The following is a 27,667-nucleotide window of genomic DNA, read 5'->3' on the forward strand; positions in this document are numbered from 1 at the left end:
AAGCTAAAGAAAAGCAAAATCTTGAATTTAGTGGCAAGAGAAATCTACTCATCAATACAGGGGATCCATAGTAAGATTAACAGCTGACTTCTCACCAGAAACAATGGAGACAAGGAAGCAGTAGCATATTCAGAGTGCTCAAAGAAAAAAAGAAAATCAACAAAGAATTCCCTATCCAGTGTGGTAGGCTGAATTCCAAGATGGTGCCTAAAATTGCCACCACTTGGCAGACACACCTCCCTGAGAATGTGAGAAAGGCCTATGAATGAGATGGATGTCACTTCCATAATTAGGTTACATTACATGGCAAAGGTGAAGGGATTTTACAGATATTAAACTCCCTAATCAGTTTGACTTTGACTTCACCGAGTTTTTTTGTGAGTAGTCTTGACTTAACCAGGTGAGCCCCTTAAAAAGGGGCTTTAGTCTTCACTGAGATCAAAGAGGTTTTTTTCCACTGGCCTTTAAGAGGAAGGCTACTCTAAACTCTACAGCTCCAGGAAAATAATACTGCCCACAACTGTGTAAGCCTGGAAGAGAATTCCGGAGCCTCAGATGAAACCACAACCCTGACCAACCTTCCTTGATTATAGGCACTGTGAGACCCCAAGCAAAATGTCCAGATAAGCCATATTCAGACTTCTCACTTACAGAAACTTGTGAGATATTTGGTGGTGTTTTTTAAATAATTAAAAACTCAATCTATTTATTTAAATTTTTACTTTTTCAAAGACACAGTGTCTTGCTTATTTCCCAGGCTGGAGTACAGGCTATTTACAGGCATGATCACAGCACAATGCAGCCGCCTCAAACTCCTGGGCTAAAGTGATTCTCCTGTCTTAGCCTCCTGTGTAGATGGGACTATAGGCACAAACCACTGCACCTGGCTGGGGGTGTTTTGAGAGCTACAATTGTGGTAATTTTTAATTCAGCAATAAAAAACTAATACATCTAACAAGACTATCCTTCAAAAATAAAAACATTAAGACAGTCTCAGACAAAAAAAAAAAAAAAAAAAAAAGACTACAAGCCTTCATACTTAGCAGACCTGACTTATAAGAAATACTAAAGAAATCCTTCTGTAGTTTGTAAGCATGATGATTGGGTTTTCATGCTCATGTATGTGACATGCCTCCTTCAAACCTTGTTATGACTTCAGCACATTACCCATCTGATGGGAACCTTAGAAGAAGAAAAAAGAAATACTAAAGAAAGCCCTTCAGGCTGAAAAAAATGATACCAGATGGTAAATGAAATCCACATGAAGAGCCAGGTGTGGTGGCTCACACCTGTAATCCCAGTATTTTAGGAGGCCAAGGGCGGGGTGGATCACCTGAGGTTGAGAGTTCGAGACCAGCCTGGCCACCATGGTGAAACTCCGTCTCCACTGAAAATACAAAAATTAGCCAGGCGTGGTGGTATGCGCCTGTAATCCCAGCTACTTGGAAGGCTGAGGCACAAGAATCGCATGAATCTGGGAGGTGAAGGTTGCAGTGAGCCGAGATTGTGCCACTGCACCCCAGCCTGGGTGAGAAAGTGAGACTCTGCCTCAAAAATCAAAACAGGTTAAAAGTGAAAGGACAGAAAATTACATACCCTGCAAATACTCATAAAAAAACTGGACTGGCTATATTAGTGTTAGATAAAGTAGACTGTAAAACACAACAGATGAGTAAGAACTGAGGGTTCTTGGCAAAAAGTCATAAAGAACTACTTTTTTCCTTGCTTTGATAGTTTGAAGGGAAAGAAACTGCCCTCTCCAGTTCCCCCCCCTTTTTTTTTTCCTTCTTTATGAGATGGTAGGTCTCACCCTGTCACCCAGGGTGGAGTGCAGTAGTGCAATCCTGGCCCACTGCGGCCTTGACCTCCTGGGCTCAAACAATCCTCCCACCTCAGTCTCCTGAGTAGCTGGGACTATAGGTGCACGCCACCATACCTAGCTAATTTTTGTATTTTTTGTAGAGAGGAGGGTCTCATTATGTTACCCAAACTGGTTTTTTACTCTTGACCTCAAGTGATCCTCCTGCTTTGGCCTTCCAAAGTTCTGGGATTACAGGAGATAGCCACTGTACCTGGCCCCTCCATACTATTTGTTTCCATATTTATTACTGCGGTAAAATACGCATAATATAAAATTATCATTTTCAGCATGTTTAAGTGTACAGAGTTCTGTGGCATTAAGTAAATCCATATTGTTATGCAAACATCACCACCATCAATCTCTAGAATATCCACATTTAAAATAATATAGTCTGTAAGAATATAAGGAATTTTTTCTTTTTCTTTTTTTTTTTTTTGGCTCTGTTGCCAGGTGGGAGTGCGGTGGCATGATCTCAGCTCACTGCAACCTGCAACCTCTACCTCTTGGGTTCAAGAAATTATGTCTCAGCCTTCCCAGTAGCTGGGACTACAGGCATTCGTCACCATGCCCGCCTAATTTTTCGTATTTTTAGTAGAGATGGGGTTTCGCCATGTTGCCAGTCTGGTCTTGAACTTCTGACCTCAAGTAATCCACCCACCTCGGCCTCCTAAAGTGCTGGGGTTACAGGCATGAGCCGCTGTGCCCGGCCAAGAAAATAACTTTTTTTTTTTTTTTAAAGTTCTGGGATACTTGTGCAAAACGTGCAGGTTTGTTACATAGGTATACATGTGCCATGGTGGTTTGCTGCACCTGTCAACCCGTCATCTAGGTTTTAAGCCCCACATGCATTAGGTATTTGTTCTAATGCTCTCCCTCCCCTTGTCCCCCAGTCCCTGGCAGGTCCTGGTGTGTGATGTTCCCCTCCCTGTGTCCATGTGTTCTCATTGTTCATCTCCCACTAATGAGTGAAAACATGCGGTGTTTGGTTTTCTGTTCCTGTGTTAGTTTGTTGAGGATGGTGGTTTCCAATTTCATCCATGTCCCTGCAAAGGACATGAACTCATTCTTTTTTATGGCTGCATAATATTCCATGGTGTATATGTGCCACATTTTCTTTATCCAGTCTATCACTGATGGGCATTTGGGTGGGTTCCAAGTCTTCACTATTGTAAATAGTGCTGCAATAAACATACGTGTGCATGTGTCTTTATAGAATGATTTATAATCCTTTGGGTATATATCCAGTAACGGGATTGCTGGATCAAATGGTATATTTCTGGTTCTAGATCCTTGAGGAAATGCCACATTGTCTTCCACAATGGTTGAACTAATTTACACTCCCACCAACAGTGTAAAAGCGTTCCTACTTCTCCACATCGTCGCATCCGTTGTTTCCTGACATTTTAATGACCACCATTCTAACTAGCGTGAGATGGTATCTCACTGTAGTTTTGATTTGCATTTCTCTAATGACCAATGATGATGAGATTTTTAAAATATGTTTGTTGGTCACGTAAATGTCTTCTTTTGAGAAGCGTCTGTTCATATCCTTCACCCACTTTTTGAAGGGGTTGTTTTTTTCTTGTAAATTTAAGTTCCTTGTAGATTCTGGATATTAGACCTTTGTCAGATGGATAGATTGCAAAAATTTTCTCCCATTCTGTAGGTTGCCTGCTCACCCTGATAATAGTTTCTTTTGCTGTGCTGAACCTTTTTAATTAGATTCCATTTGTTAATTTTGGCTTTTGCTGCCATTGCTTTTGGTGTTTTAGTCATGAAGTCTTTGCTCATGTCTACGTTCTGAATGGTACTGCCTAGGTTTTATTCTAGGGTTCTTATGGTTTTAGGTTTTACATTTAAGTCTTTAATCCATCAGAGTTAATTTTTGTATAAGGTGTAAAGAAGGGGTCCAGTTTGTTTTCTGTATATGGCTAACCAGTTTTCCCAGCACTATTTATTAAATAGGGAATCCTTTCCCCATTGCTTGTTTTTGTCAGGTTTCTCGAGGATCAGATGGTTGTAGATGTGTGGTGTTATTTCTGAGGCCTCTAAGTAAGAAATTCTTAAAAGAGCTTTGAGCATTCCTTTTTTTTTTTTTTTTTGAGATAGGGTCATGCCCTGTTGCCCTGGCTAGACTACAGACGTGCAATCTCGGCTCACTGCAACCTCTGCCTCCCAGGTTCAAGTGATTCTCCTGCCTCAGCCTCCCGACTAGCTGGGATTACAGGCGCACACCACCATGTCTGCCTAATTTTTTTTTTTTTTTTTTGGTCTTTTTAGTAGAGACAGGGTTTCACCATGTTGGACAGGCTGGTCTCAAACTCCTGATCTCTGGTGATCCGCCCACCTTCGCCTCCCAAAATGCTGGGATTATAGGCATGAGACACTGCACCTGCCCTTTTTTTTTTTCTTAAAATTGTGTTGATTCTTTTTATTTTTTTTGCCTGGGAACACAAACTCATTATAGAATAGAATGTGTTCTCAGCATTTTATTTTATTTTTTTTTAAGAGATAGGATTTGCTGTGTTGCCCAGGCTAGAGTGCAGTGGCAAGATCATAACTCAGTGCAGATTCTAATTCCTGGCCTCAAATGATCCTCCTACTTCAGCCTCCCAAATAGCTAAGACTACAGGCTCAAGTCCACACTGGATTACCTTTTGGCAAGAGGAATCAGGAAAGATCATTAGAGTTTAGCATGGGAAAAGAGCAAGTAAACTTTCTTAGCTATATCATAAAGCATGATCAGGAAGTGATATGGTTTGGTTGTATGTCCCTACCCAAATCTCATCTTGAACTGTAACCCCCACGTGTAACCCCCCAGGTGACTGGATCATGGGGGTGGTTCCGCCATGCTCTCCTCGTGATAATGAGTGAGTTATCACGAAAGCTGACGGTTTTATAAGGGGCTCTTTCTGCTCACTTTCTCTTTCCTGGCGCCTTGTGAAGCAGGTACTTGCTTCTTCTTTGCCTTCCATGCTTGTAAGTTTCCTGAGGCCTCCCCAGCTATGCAGTACTGTGAGTCAATTAAACCTCTTTCCTTTATAAATTACCCAGTCTCAGGTAGTAAATTTATAGTGTGAAAATGGAGTAAGACAGGAGGAAACAGGAAACGATTATTGCTAAGTAAGAACGATGAAGTGGTCGATATCTATGATCTATTTTTTGAGTGTGTGACCAGGTCTCACTCTGTCACCTAGGCTGGAGTGCAGTAGCATGACCACGGCTTAATGTAGCCTCGACCTCTTGGGCTCAAGTGATCCTTCTACCTCAGCCTCCTAAGTAGTTGGGACTACTAGTCCATGCCACTATGCCCAGCTAATTAAAAAAAAAAAGTTTAAGTCTCCCTGTGTTGCCCAGGCTGGTCTTGAATGCCTGGGCTCAAGTGATCTTCCCACCTCTGCCTCCCAAAGTGCTAAAATTATAGGCATGAGCCACCATGTCCAGTCTATCATCTGTTTTAAGTGGAAATAATAGTGATTACAGTTTGTAAGAAAATGCAGTAGAATAAACTATATCAGAGAAAACACAGAGTGAAAGTGCCTACCATACCGCCTGAACACAGATGCTTAAAACAAATTATAGCCAGGTGCAGTGACTCATGCCTGTAATCTCAGCACTTTGGGAGGCAGAGGCAGGAGGATTGCTTGAGCTCAGGAGTTCAAAACCAGCCTGGGCAACACAGCGAGACCCTGTCTCTATTTATTAAAAAATTAAAATTAAAATAACAATTTTAAAACCAAATTATACATTATATATAAAATTATAAATAAAAATCGAGAAAAATGTTTGAGTCAGAGAGTAACAAGGAACCACTCCAGTATTATTACTGTGCGATTCTGGCAGGCCATTGACGTCAGATGTTGGCAGTGAAGGACAGAAGAGACAGGTGCTCCCCCTACCTAAAACACTACTGGCTCTCTTTTTGCCCTCACACACTTCTGGCCCCTCAGGGCAGACCTGGGTTTCCACTACACCTTATGCATATTTTACGAATTTACCTCTCCCTACTCTCCTTACCACCAGTTTGGAAGCTTCTAAAGGCTAGGCATGTCTTATTCATCTCTTAAACAAGCATCTAGCAATGTCTGGAATATAGCAGACAGTTCATAAATGTTCATTTATTGGACAGTTCTGGGGAAAACTTATCAGAGAAATCTAGCCCTGTTTCAGGCTGTTGGGAACTTACTAAATGCAGTAACATATGTTATTAAACTTAGCATTCCAAGTACTCAATAAAGCAACTGACCCACAGGAGCTACTCAAGTTAAAATCAACAACTCTAAAAAAGAAATTTACTTAGAAAAAAACAATTGATCAGATGTCTTGAAGGAAGAAAACTCAGCAAATATCAATTATAGATAAGAATCATATCCTGATGTCTAAAGAAAAACGCTCTAAAATGGCAATTTATCCCAACTTAAGTATATCAACATAATCTGGCCTTATAAACTAAGACAAAAATTCTATCAGTTTACTGCGTTGTCCCATTTAGAGTCGGTATCACAGTTTCTCAATTTTCCACTTAACTCCTTCCTTTCTTTTTTTGAGACAGGGTCTCACTCTGTCACCCAGGCTGGAGTGCAGTGGTACCATTATAGCTCACTGCAGCCTCAACCTCCTGGGCTCAAATGAGTCTCCCACCTCAACCTCCTGAGTAGCTGGGACTACAGGTGTGCACCACCACACCCAGCTTTTAGACAGACAGACAAAGTTTGTAGAAAGGACTTACCTAAGTTAATAGTTCAACCAAGACTAATTTAAATTTTAATAACTATTATTTATACAATGGCACACTGCCCTATTACACAGGGGTTTAACATGTAAGAACACGAAACATTAAGACAGGTGTAATGGCTCACATCTGTAGTACCAGCTACTCAGAAGACTGAGGCAGATAAGAGGATTGCTTGAGCTCAGGAGTTCAAGACCAACCTGGGCTACATAGTGATATTCTGTCTCTTAAAAAACACACGCACACATAAAACCCCACAAATCATTAAATGATGATACTGTATAAGAAATTAATTAATTATACAAAAATTAGCTGGGCGTGGTGGCACGCGCCTGTAATCCCAGCTACTCGGGAGGCTGAGGCAGGAGAATCGCTTGAACCCGGGAAGTGGAGGTTGCAGTGAGCCAAGATCGCGCCACTGCACTCTAGCCTGGCAACAGAGTGAGACTCCGTCTCAAAAAAAGAAAAAATTAATTAATTCTGGCTAGAAAATATCTAAACCATGATCCTGGCTAGAACTGATTGCAGTCAATTTTGTTTGGCATCATCTTCAGTGTTGGCACTGGTTTGCTGACCGACCCTGAACCACCATGAACCTGGTGCCCACTAGTTTATCAGCACCAACTTTCTTTGCTTTATGTGGGTATTCAAAGGAGTTTACATAAATGGCTTCGAGTGAGAAAATAAACTTCAAAAGTTGAAAATCCTTGTGCCTGGCCTTAGTATTACCAGTGGGATGACAACACAAAGTTACAATTTCTATGTAAAACTGGACCTCTAGGAGGAAAGAATGGTATCTAATATTTCATTCACCACCCAACAATAGGGCTATGCATTAAGATCCTATTATTTGATGAATGTGCAGTGTTATATTTAATGACTATTTCCTCAGTCGTTTACTACTGGCTTCCTAAATGAATGTTCTTTCCATAGCCTCAAGATATTTTTTAGGGTTTGAGACAGGGTTCTACTCTGTCACATAGGCTGGAGTGCAGTGGTGTGATCTTGGCTCACTGCAACATCCGCCTCCAGGGTTCAAGTGATCCTCCCACCTCAGGCTCTTGAGTAGCTGGGACTACAGGGGCACACCACCACATCTGGCTAATTTTTATATTTTTAGTAGAGACAGGGTTTTGCCATGTTGGTCAGGCTGGTCTTGAACTCCTGACCTCAAGTGATCCACCCACCTCAGACTCCACAAGTGCTGGAATTACAGGAGTGAGGCACCATGCCTGGCCTCATGTTTTGATAAAAGATTCTCCAAGTACCTTTTGATTTCCATTATTTCAATGTCACATGAGCAAATTCTAGACACAAAATTGGCAAACCTTTTCTTAAAGGGCAAGATAGTAAACATACTGTTTCAACTACTCAATTCTGCCCTTATAGTATAAAAGTGGTCTTACATAATACGGGAAGAAATGGATATGCTGTGTTCCAATAAAACTTTATTTATAAAAAAAGGTGGGGCCGGGCGCGGTGGCTCAAGCCTGTAATCCCAACACTTTGGGAGGCCGAGACGGGTGGATCACGAGGTCAGGAGATCGAGACCATCCTGGCTGACACGGTGAAACCCCTTCTCTACTAAAAAATACAAAAAACTAGCCGGGCGAGGTGGCGGGCGCCTGTAGTCCCAGCTACTCGGGAGGCTGAGGCAGGAGAATGGCGTGAACCCGGGAGGTGGAGCTTGCAGTGAGCTGAGATCCGGCCACTGCACTCCAGCCTGGGCGACAGAGTGAGACTCTGTCTCAAAAAAATAAAATAAAAAATAAAATAAATAAAAAAAGGTAAGCCCACAGTTTGCCAACCCCTGCTCTATCTATACTCCTTAGTGTCCTACGAATGTCCTCAGTTATATGCCACGGGGGAATCTTTGGGTGTAAATTTAAGACAAGACCTGGTGATATACACATACATGCCTAGCTGACAAGATTTTTCTCTACTTGTTTCCACTTGAAGATAACCAGTAAAGTCAACACAAGAGAGGGGTGAGATACCAAGACCAGACACAAGGAGGGGCTTTAAGACTCCTGTTTCTCAGTATGGATGAGACTTATTGTACAACAGAGAAGGTCATTCCACAAGGGCAGGACTAGAAAAAACAGAAAGCAAACAAGCTATAGGTGACAGGTGCTAAAATAACTTTACGAAAGCCAAAAGAAATGCTCCATCAGTGATAAAATCTAAGTTTACAGAACAAATAATTATGGAATGACCATTCCGATACTGCTGGACACAAAGTAACTTTACGAAATTATTTTAAGTAATTATCTACTTCTCTGCTAGGAGATTAAGTGATTCTCTGCTAAGAGACACTGGCCTCATTTATTTTGGTGGCTCAAATTATATACTCCCATCATTCAATGTCAGCAACTTCAATGGTGGGCCTAAGTAAAACCAATATAGTTTTAAGCAGCCTTGGAAGGGGAAAAAAAAGGTTAATCAACTATTTTTAGAATCTCTAGCCCAATCTCAAGGTATACCCCTATCAGATATGCCATGTCTTCATGCTTGCCTTTTTTCTCAACTTAACAAAATTATCATGAAAGAATCAAAACTTACTCACTTAAGACTTCCAAACTAATGAAAGTACAATTTTATTTCTTGCAAATCAAATGAACTTACTCTAAACCGAAATTCCAGGCATCAGCAAAAAAAAAAAAGGAGTAAGAGATGATCACAGTGTAGCTTAAAGCCATATCCTAGAAGGGCCAACCACAACCATTTGTTAATGTGGCAAAGCAAAGAACAGTATCTACTCTTCCCTTCTTCACATGGCTGCCTGGTTAAATTTCCCAGCTTCTTTTATAGCTAAGTACGGCAATGGGGCAGAAACAGAAATAATACAACTTCCTGGCTGTGTCCTTCAAGGGCAGAAATAAACCTTCCCCCTGACTAGAATGTGAATATATTAGAAGCTGATAGTCAAGCCACGATACTAACCCTGGACTGTGCCTGAAACCTCTCCATGTGGAGAAAAAACCAAAAGAACAACAAAATTATCTTCTTTATCTGAGAACAGCCCAAACTCTATACTATTTGATACAACCTTTCTGGCAAGCTATAGCAAACATCACATTTTACCAACACATTCCAAATTCCTAGGTTGTCAGTTAAATATTTCTTTAAAGAAGTAGTGGCCAGGCGTGGTGGCTCACGCCTGTATTTTGGGAGGCTGAAGTGGGCAGATCACTTGAGGCCAGGAGTTTGAGACCAGCCTTGGCAACATGGTGAAACCCCATCTCTACTAAAAATACAAAAATTAGCCGGGCATGGCGGTGCACGACCTGTATACTCCCAGCTACTTGGGAGGCTGAAGCACGAGAATTGCTTGAACCACAGAGGCGGAGACTGCAGTGAGCTGAGATTGCACCATTGCACTCCAGTCTGGGCAACAGAGTGAGACTCTGTCTAAAAAAATAAATAAAATTAAAAAAACAAAAAACGAAGTAGAACTTTGGTTGAAAGCTTTATGTCTTTTAACTAAGGAATCAAAATAGTAAACTGCAGTTCCAGTTTCCTATGCAGGGTCTGGGGAAGGAATGCTAGGCACCACGGCCAGCGTTCCTGACAGGCACCTATGGCAAGAAGCCCCTGACAAGAAACAGGCCAAGGAGATCTATGAGGAAGACAAGGATTTCAAGCAGAAACAAAAAGAGGAGCAGAAAAAACTTGAGGAGCTAAAAGCAAAGGCGACAGGGAAGGGTTCCCTGGACAGGTGGAATTAACAAATCTGGCAAAAGTCTATGGGCATTCTATCCTGAATGCACCCAATTGCTCGTCTGATCTCAGAAGCTAAGTAGGGTTGGGCCTGGTTAGTACTTAGAAGGGAGAAATCTGGAAAACAAGAACAAAAACCAAAAAACGAACCACTGTGCCCGAGGCAATGATGACCCTTGATCCCATTCCTATTTAAATATCTGTATTTCCTACCATAAAATCTTCTGCTTCCACCCTAGGAAGCAAAGGATGAAATGTCTTGGAGCCTGTTGCACACGTAAGAATAAGCTTTCTCTCTCTCTCTCTCTCTCTTTTTTTTTAAGCACAGAGTCTCGCTGCCACCCAGGATGGAATGTGGTAGTGCAATCTCGACTGACTGCATCCTCTGCCTCCAGGGTTCAAGCAATCTTTGTGCCTCAGCCTCCTGAGTAGCTGGGATTATAGGCATGCACCACCACACTGGCTAATTTTTGTATTTTAGTAGATATGGGTTTTTGCCATGTTGGTAAGGCTGGTCTCGAACTCCTGATCTCGAGTGATCCACCCACCTCAGCCTCCCAAAGTGCTGGGATTACAGGCATGAGCTACCTACTGCACCCGGCCCTAGGAATAAACTTCTGGAAAAAAGAAAATAGCAGTTCCAAGATTTTCTTGGACACCATCTTTCTTATCTGATATTCAATTGCTGGCTCTGTTTACATGAAAGCAGCATTACATGGTACAAACATCAAAGTATCTAATAGTAACAGTCTAGTACTTTTTGGAAGGGGTGAGATAAGCATGATGATGAAGGTGAGCAGGAGAGGAAAATTTCTATTACATGTGATCACCAGGATAGTTCAAAGCATTTTTTTAGATTTTCCCCTTTAAAAGTGTAAAGTGACAATATTTATAAAGATTCCTTTTTTGAGGCATGCTTGATGGCATGCAACAGTAATCCCAGCTACTTGGCTGAGGTGGGAGGCTCACTTCAGCCCAGGAGTTCAAGACCAGCCTCGACAACACAGCATAACACTGTCTCCAAAAAATCCCTTTCTTAAATGAATATGTATTTTTGTCTTTTTTTTTGTTTTTTACTTCTGGCTTACTTTCATGATTATTATATAAAGATGTAGACATGGATGATGCAAGACAAAGGTAAAAAGATCTGGCTTGACTGGATGTAGTCTGTGTCTCCCCTTCTTCCCAAAACCTTAAGCTGTAGAGATCAGTATGCTTTCAGTTAATATTTAAATGCCTCCCCTCCAAAAAGTTTTCTATCTTTGGCAAATGTCGCTGGTTTTCCTCTCTGTTGCCAAGATCTGCTATTCATTTTATGTTTTACTATTTTAGAATCTGTTTTTTTTTTTTTTTTTAACCCCATCAAAGCTACCAACCACTGTGGTTCTATGTATATTTCTCCTCCTTCTCTACTGTCTATCTCAGTGAGACAGAGAGCATGATAAACAGCAGCAGAAATCCTTGCTGCATATCAGTAAAGTGCCCTTACTGGGATGCTTTTTAAACCACCACTGCCAGCCGGGCGCGGTGGCTCACGCCTGTAATCCCAGCACTTTTGGAGGCCGAGGTGGGTGGATGATGAGGTCAGGAGATCGAGACCATCCTGGCTAACATGGTGAAACCCCATCTCTACTAAAAACACAAAAAATTAGCTGGGCGTGGTGGCCGGCACCTGTAGTCCCAGCTACTCAGGAGGCTGAGGCAGGAGAATGGCGTGAACTCGGGAGGTGCAACTTGCAGTGAGCCAAGATCGTGCCACTGCACTCCAGCCTGGGTGACAGAGCAAGACTCCGTCTCAAAGACAAAAAAAAGAAAAAAAAACCCCACCACTGCCCAAACCCCACCCCACCCCAATTAAAAGAAAACCTGAATGGTTTCAAAGGCTCCTCAGGTGGTATGAATGTTCTGTGAGGGCTCTGGGCAATCATGGTGAAACCTTTGTCTGAGACAAGCCTGGGCAACATGGAGAAACCCTGTCTCTACAAATACAAAAAAATTAGCCAGGCATAGTTGCATGCTCCTGGAGCCCCAATTACTCAGGAGGTGAAGGTGGGAGGGTTGCCTGAGCCCAGGAGGTTGAGGCTGCAATGAGCTGAGATTGCACCACCGTGCACTCTAGCTTGGGCAAGAGTGAGAACCTGTCTCAAAAAAAAATATGGGCTCTGAAGGTCAGAAAAACCTAGGTTCAAATCCCAGTTTTACCATTTAATAGCTGGGACCTTGGGGAAGTTAACTTTCCTAAACTTCATTTATTTATAAGTGTTCACTATGTGCCAAGCAGTGTTAGATATTGAGTAAGGGTGATTATGACTCCCTGTTCTCTAAGAGCTTATAATGGGTGATAGGAACTTACAGGAAGCCAAAGACAAGCAAACAAATTTAATCCTAACAAGGCTACTAGGACACACAGGAAGGAAATCTGGTCCAGAGTCAAGGGATCAGCAAAATCTCTAAAAAGGGGACATTAAGGCTGAGTCCTGCAGGATAAGTCATAGTAACCAGATGAGGCTGTTAAAGGAAGCCTGTTCTTAACAGAGGAGGAAGTGTGTGCAAAAGGCCTGGATACAAAAGAACTCAGCTTAATTGGGAGATACCAGCTCAGGACTGGAGTCAAAATGAGGAAAGGACAAGAGATGAGGATCAATTGGGACTTCGGCTTCTACATCTGCAAAACAGGAGTATTATCTACTCTGCTTGGTTATCTCAATATTAAATTTTACACATACAGCACAGTGCCTTGCACATAATAGATACTCAAATGATACATCCCTTAACAGAACAGAATCCCTAAAAACTCAATATAACAGGGCTACTTTAAAATTGCCACTGTCTTCCTCCCCCACTCTCCATTCTCTTAAGGGATGGATGAGATAAGAACAGAATCTTCACTGCTAATAGCATGCTTCTCCTTGATGGAGATCCTAGAAATGTCAGCCATAGCTGGCAGGAACATGTATAACAGACAACATCTCATTGGCCAATTGATATTTCTGCAGATGTCCTTTGGCATCAAAATGTCCTGATTTTTTTTTTTTTTTTTGAGATGGAGTCTTGCTCTGTTGCCCAGGCTAGAGTGCAGTGGCGCGATCTCGGCTCACTGCAAGCTCTGCCTCCCGGGTTCACGCCATTCTCCTGCCTCAGCCTCCTGAGTAGCTGGGACTACAGGCGCCCACCACCACGCCCGGCTAATTTTTTGTATTTTTAATAGAGACGGGGTTTCACCGTGTTAGCCAGGATGGTCTCGATCTCCTGACCTCGTGATCTGCCCGCCTCGGCCTCCCAAAGTGCTGGGATTACAAGCGTGAGCCACCGCGCCTGGCCTTTCTTTTCTTTTTTTAGAGACAGGGTCTCACTGTGTCACCCAGGCTAGAGTGCAGTGGTGTGATCATGACTCACTGCAGCCTTGACCTCCTCCTGGGCTCAAGAAATCCTCCCACTTCAGCCTCCCACATAGGTGGGACTACAGGCACATACCACCGCACCTGGCTAATTTTTAAATTTTTGTAGAGACAGGGTCTCACTGCATTGCCCAGGCTGTGTGGCAACACCTGAGCTCAAGTAGTCCTCCCACCTTGGCCTCCCAAAGTGCTGGGATTACATACAGGATTTGCCATGCCCGACCCCCCAAATCTTTAAAATACTATTAATATTTTAGCCCTTCAATAATACATGTTTATAATTCCTAATATTAAGTCTAAGATTTTAAAATTTATTTCTCAGCTTCCAATCTGGGTATTAATGACTCCTAATTTAAGATTAGATGACTGACCCAGAGGAAAAAACATACAAGTTTAGAACGGCAAGCAGTCAAGATAAGATGCTACATTTATTTAGCATCTTGCTAAAATTTTTACCAGCCAACGTTATTATTCAGCTTTATGCTTTAATAAAGCTCAACTTTAAAAGATTATTTGGAGCCGGGTATGGTGGCTCATACTTATAATCCTAGCAGTTTTGGAGGCTGAGGTGGGAGTATCACTTGAGCCCAGGAGTTCAAGAGCAGCCTGGGCAACATAGTGAGATCTCGTCTCTACAAATAATTTAAAAATTAGCTGGGCATGGTGGTGTGTGCCTGTGGTCCTAACTACTAGAGAGGCTGAGGTTGGGAGGATCATTTGAGCTTGGAGGTCAAGGCTTCGGTGAGCTGTGATTGCACCACTGCACTCTAGGCTGAGAGTCAGAGGGAGACCCTGCCTTGAAAAAATAAATACATACACAAAGGTTACTTGGTTAAGTACCAAATAAGATAGCTTCTTTTTATACCATGCTTACTTAATGAAGGTACACTTCCAAGACAAGTAGGTTTCTTGGTAAGAAAATCTAACAATTTTAGTAACTCAACCACACGTTAACACAGAAAATGTAGTTGATCACTGACGTTTAATTTAGAAAATGTCTATCTTCAGAAAGAGCTAAATTCTGCGTGCTTATTATGTGCCAGGCACTGTGCTAGAAAGATTCATGTGCCTTATCCCATTTAGTCCTAAGAGGTAGGTACTATTATTAGCACACCTATTTCACAGACGGGAAGTGGAGCTTTGATTTTGTACCCTACCCAGCTAGGAAATGCTAAATCTATTCTTTGAACTGAGGACTATGTCAGAGCTCAAGAAAGATTCTAATTCCATTCCTGTTCAAAACAGTGGTCTCCAGGTAAAATAGATCTTGATTAATTTAAAAATCTCCAGAATATTAAAGTTACATTACAGCACAAACTTATAAACAGTGACTGAATTTTACTTTCAGCCTTCTCTTTAATATGCCTAAATAATTCTAGACCTTGAACTTTCCTAAACCTTTAATCATTTATGGCGCTCTCTGCTGTACCTATCCATTAGAACAATTTTTAAAAACATAACACTGTGTAATTATTTTCAAAAGCCCAGAGATACTAATCAAGTGATCCTAATAGTCTTAAACACTATCCTCAAACCAAAAGATAAATGGAGATTGGGAAACTTGCATTCTAAGTGCCACCATCCAGATAAAATTGCCCTGTGAATTAGAGTAATTTCAATCAGATCCTGTAAAACTGAAAATTTTTCTCAAGACCAGAATGAGACAGTAACTGTAAGATAGTTTAAAAGTTCAAATTCTGGAACATAAAATGGTTTTCCATATAGCAAATTCAATAGCAAAAGGTAGTCAGTAGGGGTTAGGGAGAGCAGCAACAGTTTAGAGAATAATAAAATTGCAGGGCTGGGTGGGGTGGCTCATGCCCGTAATTCCAACACTGGGAGGCTGAGTGGGGCAGGGTCACTTGAGGCCAGGAGTTCAAGACCATCATGGGCAACATAGCAAGTCTCAACTGACAAAAAAAAAAAAATTAGCCAGGGGTAGTAGCACCCTGTAGTCCCCAGCTACCTGGGAGGCTGAGGCGGGGGTAACACTTGAGCCCTGAAGTTTGAGACTGCAGTGAGCCATGATCACGCCACTGCATTCCAGCCTGGGCTACAGAGCGGGACTCTTATTTCAAGAAAAAAAAAAATTACAAAATATTAAACTATTCATGTCATAGCCACTCTGCCTTAATGCAAGACTATAATTACGCTAAAAAAATCATATGCTGCTCAAATAAGGGCTAATTTCCTTACTATATAGTGTCCTTAGTTTTAAGCGAACACATTACATACTAAAAGAAATCCAGGCCGGGTGTGGGGGCTCACGCCTGTAATCCCAGCACTTTGGGAGGCAAAGGCGGATGAATCATGAGGTCAAGGGATCCAGACCATTCTGGTCAACACAGTGAAACCCCATGTCTACTAAAAGTACAAAAATTAGCTGGGCATGGTGGCGCATGCCTGTAGTTCCAGCTACTTGGGTGGCTGAGGCAGGAGAATGGCTTTAACTCGGGAGGCAGAGGTTGCAGTGGGCCGAGATTGCGCCACTGCACTCCAGCCTGGCGACAGAGCAAGACTCCGTCTCAAAAAAAAAAAAAAAGAAAGAAAGAAATCCAAAGGCATTTCATGCATTAAAAACTCAATTAGGTTTTCATATAGGCACCTGCATTTACGACTGTTAACAGCTATTAACACCCAGTGAGTTGGTTTATACAAAAATACAAACCAAAGTAAGTGTATAATTTGTTAGTTCTCTGACTCATTAATCATTCTTAAAAAAGATTATTTTCAGGCCGGGCGCAGTGGTTCCTGTCTGTAATCCCAGCACTTTGGGAAGCCAAGGCAGGTGTATAACGAGGTCAGGAGTTCAAGACCAGCCTGACCAACAGGGTGAAACCCCATCTCTACTAAAAATACAAAAATTAGCCAGACATGGTGGCGTATGCCTGTAATCCCAGCTACTCAGGAGGCTGAGGCAGGAGAATTGTTTGAACCTGGGAGGCGGAGGTTGCTGTGAGCCAAAATAGCGCCACTGCACTCCAACCTGGGCGACAGAGCGAGACTCCATCTCAAAAAAAAAAAAAAATTATTTTATTTAACATACAAATGACTATTCTGGGCTCAAGTGATGCTCCCACCTCAGCCTCCGGAGTAGCTGCGACCTCAGGCATGCGCACTACCATGCCCAGCTAATGTCTTTTTTTGTGGAGAAGGGGTTTCAACGTGTTGCCCAGGCTGGTCTCAAACTTCAGAGCTCAAGGGATCCACCAGCCTCAGCCTCCCACAGTGCTGGGACGAGAGGCGTGAGCCACTGCGCCACGCCCAAAAACCATTTTTAAGTGTCACATCAGTTATTTGCTAAGGTATTAGTTGTATTTACAAAAAAAAAAAAAAAAAAGAGGATTAAGTTATTATACTAGAATCCATTTAATATAATGCACTCGGCAAGATAAACTCAGTTAGTAAGTGGAGGAAGTGTAGGCAGGATATTCCAATTCAATTTTGTGACAGGAAGTACCTGCTATGGAAGTCTAGAAACAAGAATACCAAGTTCTGTTTTAGCACAAGAGAAAAAAAAAAAAAGAAAACACTGGTGTATAGGGCAAAAGAGGAAGTTCTTTTTAGTGAACCATCTGTCAGGTATTACAGACAATTAGAAAAACATTCACTTTTCCGCTAAGTTTATGTGGGAATGTAGTTCCCCAGGTGTACTGGAGACTGGATTTTGCAGTTTCCCTATGGCAACATAGCCTATGATTCAATTTTTATTTATTTATTTAGAGACAGGGTTTCGCTCTTGTTGCCCAGGCTGGAATGCAATGGCCTGATCTAGACTCACTGCAACCTCTGCCTCCCTAGATCAAGCGATTCTCCAGCCTCAGCCTCCCGAGTAGCTAGGATTACAGGCACGCGCCACCACACCCGGCTAATTTTGTATTTCTAGTACAGATAGGGTTTCTCCATGCTGATCAGGCTGGTGTCGAACTCCCAACCTCGGTGTTCCGCCCATCTGGTCCTCCCAAAGTGCTGGGATTACAGGCGTGAGTCACCGCGCCCGGCCTATGATTCACATTTTACACATCCATAAGAAGACAACACTGGCTTGAAACAGTAAACTATTCGTTTCATATTTTAAAGTTTAACTTTTTAAAATCAATACTAACTACATAAGAATCATTTTTTAAAAATACTTAAGTTTCACAACTTAAGTGAATATACTACTGAGCTGTCCACTTAAAAATGGTTAGGATGGCAAAGTTCACGTTTTGTGTTTTTCACGACACAAAGTGCGTAAGTTAATGAGAAATTATTTCACTTAAATGTTAATAGTAGCTTGTCATATAAATTTTGATTAAAGGCAAAATCCTCATACTTAATTTTTAATAAAGTAATTTGCTGTCATCTTTAAGTTAATGTAATTAATTTTTAAAGATGCTTCCATACATGGGCAAATTCTTTAATACTTAACTATAGAGTGAAAGTGAAGCACTATTTTCAATATCTTTCAAATCATCTGAATTATTTATTGCCAACAAACACTAGTTGTGAAATTAGGTATATTTTATTTCTGTTGATTTCTTCATTCAGTTAAATGCAAATCTCGAATTAAGACAGCAAGATCTCTAAATAAATAGGCTTTTCTTAAAGCAACTGTAGTTTTGGATTATGAGGTAAGTGACACCACACTTCAGCCTTTAGCAGGGCGGTGGCCCAAAGTGCTTAAGTCAACCATGTCCAATCACCCTTCTGGTCTGGCTCAGCCCTATCAAAAATCGTCAGGCTTCTGTGAACTTTCATTAAGTCCCGTTTAGAAGACTACACAACCTAGGTTACTTTAGTAGCTCGGGAAGGGCCTGGAGCAGCGGGCTTGGCTTGCTACCTCTGGGAAGTCTCCAGGAAGAGAAAACTGGGAAAAGGCTTTAACTTTGCGCAAGCCCCTTCTCTCAGTCAACATCTCCTTCCCTTCCCAGTGAAGGGATGTGTTCTCGAAAGATCTACCCCTTTCCAACTCAAATGTCATTCCCAGATCAGCTGCTGGAGGGGCAAGCGGCGCTCAACCCACGCCCTCCTCTTCGAGCACCTTCTCCAAGTGCTAGGGCGCCGGGCTCGCTCTGCAGCCCCCCACACCAGCCCTACAGGAAGAGGGGCCCTGGCTCACGACCCCGGCCAGCCTCTGCAAGGGGGCTCCCGGCCTGGGCGGCTGTGGCTGCCCGCGGAGGTTCACTCCTGGGCCGAGTGGGGGGTGACCAGAGCCAGCGGGAGGGGTTTCTTGGGAGAGGGGAAAGACGGCCTCACCTTGACCCTGATTTCGTAAGTGGTGAAGCGGCCCCGGCCGACCCCCACCGTCTGCGGGTTGCTCACATCGATCTCAAGGAAGTTGCTGGGGGGTCCATAGGCATCATTCAGGTTCTGCGGCTTGGTGATCAGCCGCCGGGTGTCAGCCACGGTCTCCGCCATTTCGCTGTAGCCGCCGCCGCCGCGGGCTCCCTCCGCCCCCTCCGCGTTCAGCCTCCGCCGCCGCTGCTGCCCGCCGTGGGGACACGGGGCTCGCGCGCAGCGGTCGCGAAGCGAACGAGCACGTAGAGCGGGCGTTCACCCCGCACGCGAAGCTCCTCCCCGCGCCCCTGAAGCTTCCGTGTCCGAGCCCAGGGGAGAAACAGCTGACTCGCTGGAACGCCGCGCTCGGGTCCCGGGAGGACCCGCCGAAGCTAGGGAGGGGCACTGCGGGTTGGGCTGTGAGGAGAAGCGGTGTCATGGGACTCGCGGTTGCAAACAGGTTCCGGCCGGACTACAGCGCCCACAATGCACCGCGAGCGCCGCCGCCGCGGGGCTGCGGCCGATGAAGCGAGGACCGAGACGCCGAGGGGCGGTGCTTCCTGTCTCTCTGCGCCAGCCTCGGCCTGCGGCGGGGCAGAGCGCCGGAAACGGCCTTCGCGGCGTTAGGAATTGCGGGCGAAAGTTAAACGGGGAGATTTTAGAGATTCGCCAGCAAATCGAAACAAAACTGCCCCTACTAACTGTACCAACAGTGAACCCTTGAAAATGCCTTTCTGGAGAGGGTTAAACAAATGCCTGAAATGATTTTGCCATAAACCGGAGCGTTCCACCAGACACCCATCTGGATTGATAAGTTGAAACCAGTAAAGTGTGGGAGTGAAATAAAAACAAAAGCCCTAGGTAAATCCTAGCATTATGGTCAAACCATATTTGGAGACAGGTCGGCCCGCTAAAACAAAGTAACAGTAGACCAGCTGCAAGCTGCCTTGGATGTCCGCTTTCATTTCTCACGAAGTCCTGGTAAGTTTTTTTTTTTTTTTGAAAGTATTAAACGTACCTCTACAGGACTGGAAATGCAACTCACATAAGCCTTTTTAAGAAACGGGGAGGAAGGCCGGGCACGGTGGCTTATGCCGGTAATCCCAGCACTTTGGGAGGCCGAGGCGGGCGGATCACGAGGTCAGGAGTTCGAGACTAGCGTTGCCCACATAGTGAAACCCCATCTCTACTTAAAAATGCAAAATTAGCTGGGCGTGGTGGTGTGCGCCTGTAATCCCAGCTACTTAGGAGGCTGAGGCAGGAGAATCGCTTGAACCCAGGAGGCGGAAGTTGCAGTGAGCCGAGATCGTGCCGTTGCACTCCAGCCTGGGCAATAGAGTGAGACTTCGTCTCAAAAAAAAAAAAAAAAAAGAAAGAAACGGGGAGAAAACCCAGTTAATTAGGAATTAGGTCCTAGTTCATCTCTCATGGTCTAATGGGAAATGCAGATTTTAAATGTTGAGATACGATACATTTTTCTCTCTTTGTCCAGAGAGTTATCCCTCTTAATGGTATGGTCTCACAACTATTTCTGCATTTTTTAATATGTCAAGTTTAATCCTATAATTACTTTAACCTGATCTTCCCCTCTCCCCCATTTTTTTAGATTTTAAGTTATTAGTAATTATTTGTGGAGACGGGATCTCACTATAATTTCCAGGCTGGTCTCCAACTCCTAGCATCAAAGTGATCCTCCCGCCGCAGCCTACCATAAGTACTGAGATGGCAGTCATAAGCCACCGTGCTCGGCCTGATCTGTCCCTTGATCCCTTGAACTGAAATTTTCTTTTCTTTTCTTTTCTTTTCTTTTCTTTTCTTTCTTTCTTTCTTTCTTTCTTTCTTTTTTTTTTTGAGACGGAGTCTCGCTGTGTCGTTCAGACTGGAGTGCAGTGGCGCATCTTGTCTTACTGCAATCTCCACCTTCCGGATTCAAGCGATTCTCCTGCCTCAGCCTCCCGAGTAGCTGGGATTACAGGCGTGCGCCACGACACCCAGCTAACTTTTGTGTATTTTTAGTAGAAACGGGGTTTCGCCTTGTTGGCTGGGCTGGTCTCGAACTCCTAACATCAGCCGATCCGCCTGCCTCAGCCTCCCAAAGTGCTGGTAGTACAGGCGTGAGCCACCGTGCTCGGCCAACAGCAACCATTCTTAATAACACTAAGAAACACTGGAATAAAAACAAATTACTTGGCCGGGTGCAGTGGTTTACTCTTGTAATCCCAGCACTCTCAGAGGCCGAGGCGGGCGGATCACCTCAGGTCGGGAGTTCGAGACCAGCCTGACCAACATGGAGAAACCCCGTCTCTACTAAAAATATAAAATTAGCCAGGCGTGGTAGCACATGCCTGTAATCCCAGCTACTCGGGAAGCTGAGGCAGGAGAATTGCTTGAATCTGGGCGGTGGAGATTGTGGTGAGCCGAGATCATGCCATTGCACTACAGCCTGGACAACAAGAGCAAAACTCCGTCTCAAAAAAAAAAAAAAGAAAAGAAAAGAAAAAGAAATTACTTAAATACAATGTATATTATTTTCCAGAAAACAACATTCATTTATTCATTCAACAAATATTTGTTGAAGGCCTATTAGATGTTTTCATTCTAGGTGCTAGAGATTAAAGGGTAGATAAGTCAGGTTTATAACCTAGTATATAGTCTATCTTAGGGAGACAAATCAGTAAATAATACACCTGCCAATATGATTGGTGCTATGAGACAAAACTGAATAATGTGACAGATAGCGACAGACAAGCTCATTAGATATTAATGCTGGGCATGTCTCCTAATACAACAGACCAAATGGGAATTTGACTGGTATGATTAGAAATGTGAGCTCAAGAAATTTATATCAATGGCTCTGAATTGAAGTCTATGAAAGCTAAGAGACCAGGAACTACTGTATTTGTTGTCATCGGTGACACCTGAACAAAGCAATCATAGAATATTCTCATAGAATGCTTCTGTCTGATTCCTTGGTGGCCACTCAGGGCACACTTGGGCAGCCGGAACAAATGCCTGCAGTGGGGAAGCAGCTAGGAGGGACAGCAGCACAGCATCATAGCACAGTTGTATAGCCAAAGAAGACCTTCTTGGTGTAAATATCAGGAAAAAAAAAAATCTTTATTTTTCAGGAATTGTGATTGCATTTCTAGAATGCAAATCCAGAAAGAATAAGCTACTAGAATTAACAAAATGTAGTGGCAGAATAGAAATATAGAATATAATAGCTTTCCTTTGTCTAGGCAATATCTAGTTAGAATGGAAATAGAAGAAAATACCCTGTTCACAAGTGACCAGAAGTACAAAATATCTAGGAAGGAAGGGATAGGAGCTACAGGGAGCAAAGGAAACATAGGACTAAAACTATGAAATTGTATTAAAAGATGTAAGACAAAACCTAAAGAGAAAAGAGTCTGTGTTCCTGGATGGGAGGACTTAATATCAGAAAAATATCACTCTATCTAAAATTAATAACTTAATACAATTAGAATCTCAGTGTGGTTAGTTTTACTCACCCACTCCTACCTTGGATGGATGGGTGGCAATGAGTCAAGTTTTTTTTTTTTGAGATGGAGTCTTGCTCTGTCACCCAGGCTGAAGTGCAGTGGCACGATCTTGGCTCACTACCTCTGCCTCCTGGGTTCAAGCTATTCTCCTGCCTCAGCCTCCCAAGTAGCTGGGACTACAGGTGCCCGCCACCACGCCCAGCTAATTTTTGTGTTTTTAGTAGAAACGGGGTTTCACCATGTTGGCCAGGCTGGTCTCGGACTCCTGACCTTGTGATCCACCCACCTTGGCCTCCCAAAGTGCTGGGATTACAGGTGTGAGCCACTGCACCTGGCCCAAAGGTTTTATCGTTCAGAAATGGCAAAACTCGGCTGGGCACGGTGACTCACGCCTGTAATCCCAGCACTTTGGGAGGCCGAGATGGGCGGATCACCTGAGGTCAGAAGTTCGAGACCAGCCTGGCCAACATGGTGAAACCCTGTCTCTACTAAAAATACAAAAAAATAGCCGGGCATGGAGCTGGGCGCCTGTAATCCCAGCTACTCCAGAGGCTGAGGCAGAAGAATGGCTTGAACCTGGGAGGTGGAGGTTGCAGTGAGCCGAGATGGCGCCACTGCACACTCCAGCCTGGGTGACAAGAGTGAGACTCCGTCTCAAAAAAAAAAAAAAAAAAGAAATGGCAAAACTAGCTCCAGAATTTATATACTTACCAATATTTTATGCTGCCTCTTAGGCAGGAATTCAAATGGACAATAAGCATAAAAAAGAAATGAAATTACTATCAGCTGACTGTTTAGTGAGCTCAGAATAAACACGAATGGATAATCTTAATGGCCAGAGCCTTCAAACTGTGATAATGAATACTCTACTCAAAGGACGCACCTCTCAGGGCACCCACAGCGATACCAGTATACAGACAACTTATTTTTCTAGAATTAGGCCACTTTAGGAAAACATAAAATTGATGATAGTTTTCTAACATTTTAGCTCATTGTTAGAATATATTCATGTCTTCTCCTCATACCTCTACTTCAACTGCCACTATACTCAAACTTACTAATCATATAAATGCACATTAAACATGAATACTTTTTTCTGTCTATCAGAATGACAAAAATCCAAATGAACAGAAGCACACAGTAGGAAAGTAAGAAAACAGGCATTCATATTTTGATGACATGAGTATGAATTGTTACATCCTTTTGGAAAAGTAATTTGATGATATTTATCAAAAGTAAGACTATTAGAGTAGTTTTACCTGCAAATCTAACTTTTGCTGCAAGAGTCCATGGTACACAAGGTTGTAAGGGCAAGGATGTTTATCACATCTTTGTTTGTAGTGGCAAAAACTGGAAACAGCTCCAAGGCGTATCAGTTTTTAAAAATGCTTGAATTAGGCTGGGCAATGGCTCATACCTGTAATCCCAGCACTTTGGGAGGCCAGGTCAGGGAGATCACTTGTCAAGACCAACATAGGGCGCCGGGCGCGGTGGCTCAAGCCTGTAATCCCAGCACTTTGGGAGGCCGAGATGGGCGGATCACGAGGTCAGGAGATCAAGACCATCCTGGCTAACACGGTGAAACCCCGTCTTTACTAAAAAATACAAAAAACTAGCCGGGCGTGGTGGCGGGCGCCTGTAGTCCCAGCTACTCAGGAGGCTGAGGCAGGAGAATGGCGGGAACCCAGGAGCTGGAGCTTGTAGTGAGCTGAGATCCGGCCACTGCACTCCAGCCTGGGCGACAGAGCGAGACTCCGTCTCAAAAAAAAAAAAAAAGACCAACATAGGGAGACTCTATCTCTACAAAAAATTTAAAAATTGCAGGGCATGCTGGTGTGTGCATGTAGTCCCAACTACTTGGGAGGCTGAGGTGAGAGGATTGCTTGAGCCCAGGAGGTTGAGGCTGCATAAAATATTGGTAAGTATATTGGTAAGTATATGATCATGCCACTCTACTCCAGCCTAGATAACAGACAAAGACCTTGTCTCAAGAAAGAAAAGAAGAAAAAGAAAATGCTTGAATTATAGTATATTTAAACTGTGGGAAATTGTATAATGATTAAAGTAAATTAACTAGTTATATTTTCATTTATTAGAATAATCTATTTTTTAGTTATTAGAATTAGAGGGGGAATATCCTGATGTATTGGTGAAAGCACTGAATCCTAGCCACTAGACTACCAGAGACCATGATACTGGTAAGTGAGGATCACAAAATAATCTGTCTGCTATGGTCCATTTGGGTAAACAAACAAAACCCTATCAGTAGGCCAGCCAGAGTGGCTCATGCCTGTAATCCCAGCACTTTAGGAGGCTGAGGCAGGTGGATCATTTGAGGTCCGGAGTTTGAGACCAGCCTGGCCAACATGGTGAAACCCAGCCTCCGCTAAAAATACAAAAAAATTATTAGCTGGGCATGGTGGCACATACCTGTAATCCCAGCTACTAGGGAGGCTGAGGCAAGAGAATTGCTTGAACCCGGGAGACAGAGGTTGCAGTGAGCCAAGATCACGCCACTGCACTCCAACCTGGTTGACAGAGTGAGACTCTGTCTCAAAACAAACAAACAAAAAAACCCACCCTATCACCCTACATTTATATTTGTATATGTTTATATGTGCATGGGGAGAAGTATAGAAGGATATACACCAGGGTATTAGCGCTGGTAGCTTAAGAGGGTGGCAATTGAAGTGGAGGTAGGAGAAGACACAAACATATTCTAAGGAGGAGGTAAAATGTTAGAAAACTATCATCAATTTTCTGTTTTCCTTAATGGCCTAATTCTAAAACAAATAAGTTGTCTGTGTACTGGTTTTGCTGTGGGCATCCTGAAAGGTATGTCCCTTGAGTAGAATATTAATTATCACAGTTTGAAGGCTCTGGCCATTAAGATTATCCATTCCTTAGCTGGGAGTGGTGGCACGTGCCTGTAATCCCAGCTACTCAGGAGGCTGGGGCAGGAGAATCACTTGAACCCAGGAGGTGGAGGTTGCAGTGAGCTGAGATCGTGCCATTGCACTCCAGCCTGAGCAATAAGAGTGAAACTCCGTCTCAAAAAAAAAAAAAAAAAAAAAAGATTATCCATTCCTGGCTGAGCACAGTGGCTCTTGCCTGTAATCCCAGCACTTTGGAAGGCCAGGGTAGGCAAATAACTTGAGATAAGGAGTTCGAGACCAGCCTAGTCAACATGGTGAAACCCTGTCTCTACTAAAAGTACAAAAATTAGCCTGGCGCAGTGGCATGCACCTGTAATCCTAGCTACTCGGGAGGCTGAGGCAGGAGAATTGCTTGAACCTGGGAGGTGCATGATGCAGTGAGCCGAGATCACACCACTGTACTCCAGCTTGGGTGACAGAGTGACACTCCACCTCAAAAAATAATAATAATAATTAATTAATTGGGATTCTGTTTTATCAGTCGGTCCCTTGTGAACTTGATTAATGTGTCACTTCCTCAAAACCTGATCACTTCTAAAGGAAAAGAATAAAATCAAGTCACTGAACCTCTGAAGTGTCAGACTCTGGAATTATGGCTGTCAACGAAAAGAGTCAAACTGTGTGAAATATTTGAAGAGATTTATTCTGAGCCAAACATGAGTGACCAATGGCCCATGATACAGGCCTCAGGAGGTCCTGAGAACATGACGCTAGGATGGTCAGGGTACAGCTTGGTTTTATACATTTTAGGGAGACATGAGACGTCAATTAATACATGTAAGATATACATTGATTTGGGCCAGAAAGGCGGGACAACTGGAAGTCAGGGCTTCCAAGCCATTAGGCAGATTCAAAGGATTTCTGATTGGCAATTGGTTGAGTTACTATCAATAAAAAAGAATGTCTGGGTTGTGATAAGGGGTTATGAAGAAATAAAGGTTTTATTTTGCAGATAAAGCCTCCAGGTAGAGGGCTTCAGAGAAAATAGATTGTAAATGTTTCTTATCAGATCTAAAGAATCTGTTCTATTGGTAATTCCAAAAGGGAGGAGGGTGTGATAAGGCATGTCTGACTCTCCCTTCCCATCATGGCCTGAAAGAGTTTTTCAGGTTAACTTTGGAATGCCTTTGTCTGAGAGGAGGGGTCCATTTAGATGGTTGAGGGGACTTAGAATTTTATTTTTGGTTTACGTGGCAAACCTAATGAGATCTGTCAACTTCTCAAGTGCCAGGTGGGTTTCTTTTACATCATTTTTCCTATGTGGAGCATTTCAAATCTCACACCCTGACCTACCCTCCAAACTCCTGCTCCCAGGCTGCTGAGCATTCCTGGAGGAAATCTCGACCTACTGGCACCTTTGCAAATTTATGGTTTCCAACTTCAGTTGATCCTTAGACACATCTCAGAAATCCCATTTAATTCTTTTTTTTTTTTTAGATGCAGTTTCGCTTTTGTCGCCAGGCTGGAGCACAATGGTGCAATCTTGGCTCACTGCAACCTCCACCTCCTGGGTTCAAGCAATTCTCCTGCCTCAGCCTCCTGAGTAGCTGGGATTACAGGTGCCTGCCAACATGCCAGCTAATTTTTTTTTTTTTTTTTAAGTAGAGATGGGATTTCACCATGTTGGCCAGGCTGGTCTCAAACTCCTGACCTCAGGTGATCCACCTGCCTCAGCCTCCCAAAGTTCTGGGATGACAGATGTGAGCCACCATGCCTGGCCTCCCCTGTTTAATTCTCTTCTCACATTTTGCATTCTTCTTCCTTACTCTCAGCAGATAACCTTACTTCTTCCTGCACAAAGAAAAGTAAAAACCATGAAGCTCAGTGTCTCCCTCCTCACTACCAAAAGACTATTTACAGTATGAGTCAATTTCAGAACTTCTGAGAGCATGAAGCAGACCCACACCACTTTCAGCTTTTGAGGATCTGGACATTTTCAACTTTGGTACTGAGGAAATTATTTAAGGGCATTGTGAGTTGTTTGTTATTTTTAAGTAGATAGAGCATTTACATTATTTAAAAATCAAAATGTATTTAAGGGTGTTCATTGAAAAATCTGTCGCCAATTCCTGTCTCCAGCCATCCTCCCTTCTCTATTGACAGCCACTGTTGGCAGTTTCTTATGTATCTCATATATATATGAGAAATAGTATGATAGGATACAAACAGTTTTGCACCTTACCTCACTTAAATGTTATATGCCAAGGTAGTTACACATCTATATCTGTACAAGAGCAAAGTATTCTATGATATGCCAT

The 27,667-nt window shown here is 43.1% G+C and overlaps 1 protein-coding gene and 1 non-coding gene across 9 annotated transcripts in view; one reads left to right on the top strand and one right to left on the bottom strand.

The window, feature by feature from the left end:
* SNX3 (sorting nexin 3) overlaps positions 1-19,452 on the bottom strand; it is a 59,110-nt gene extending 39,658 nt beyond the window's left edge. For 6 of the 8 annotated variants that reach the window (XR_003118976.1, XR_003118975.1, XM_025381928.1 and 3 more), the window contains exon 1: positions 18,950-19,452. Coding sequence is in view for 6 of the 8 variants with exons in the window: in XM_025381928.1 (XP_025237713.1) it covers positions 18,950-19,111 (162 nt within the window). In the remaining 2 variants the exon portion in view is untranslated. The remainder of the gene's footprint in view (positions 1-18,949) is intronic. The other 2 variants (XM_025381927.1, XM_025381926.1) reach the window with 2 other exon arrangements.
* Positions 1,074-1,177, top strand: LOC112623998. Its single transcript, XR_003119329.1, has one exon. It is a non-coding gene; the product is annotated as a small nucleolar RNA U13 (small nucleolar RNA).
* Positions 19,453-27,667: the final 8,215 nt, after the last annotated feature.

This window comes from Theropithecus gelada, chromosome 4 (assembly GCF_003255815.1).
Source record: "Theropithecus gelada isolate Dixy chromosome 4, Tgel_1.0, whole genome shotgun sequence".
NCBI lineage: Eukaryota > Metazoa > Chordata > Mammalia > Primates > Cercopithecidae > Theropithecus > Theropithecus gelada.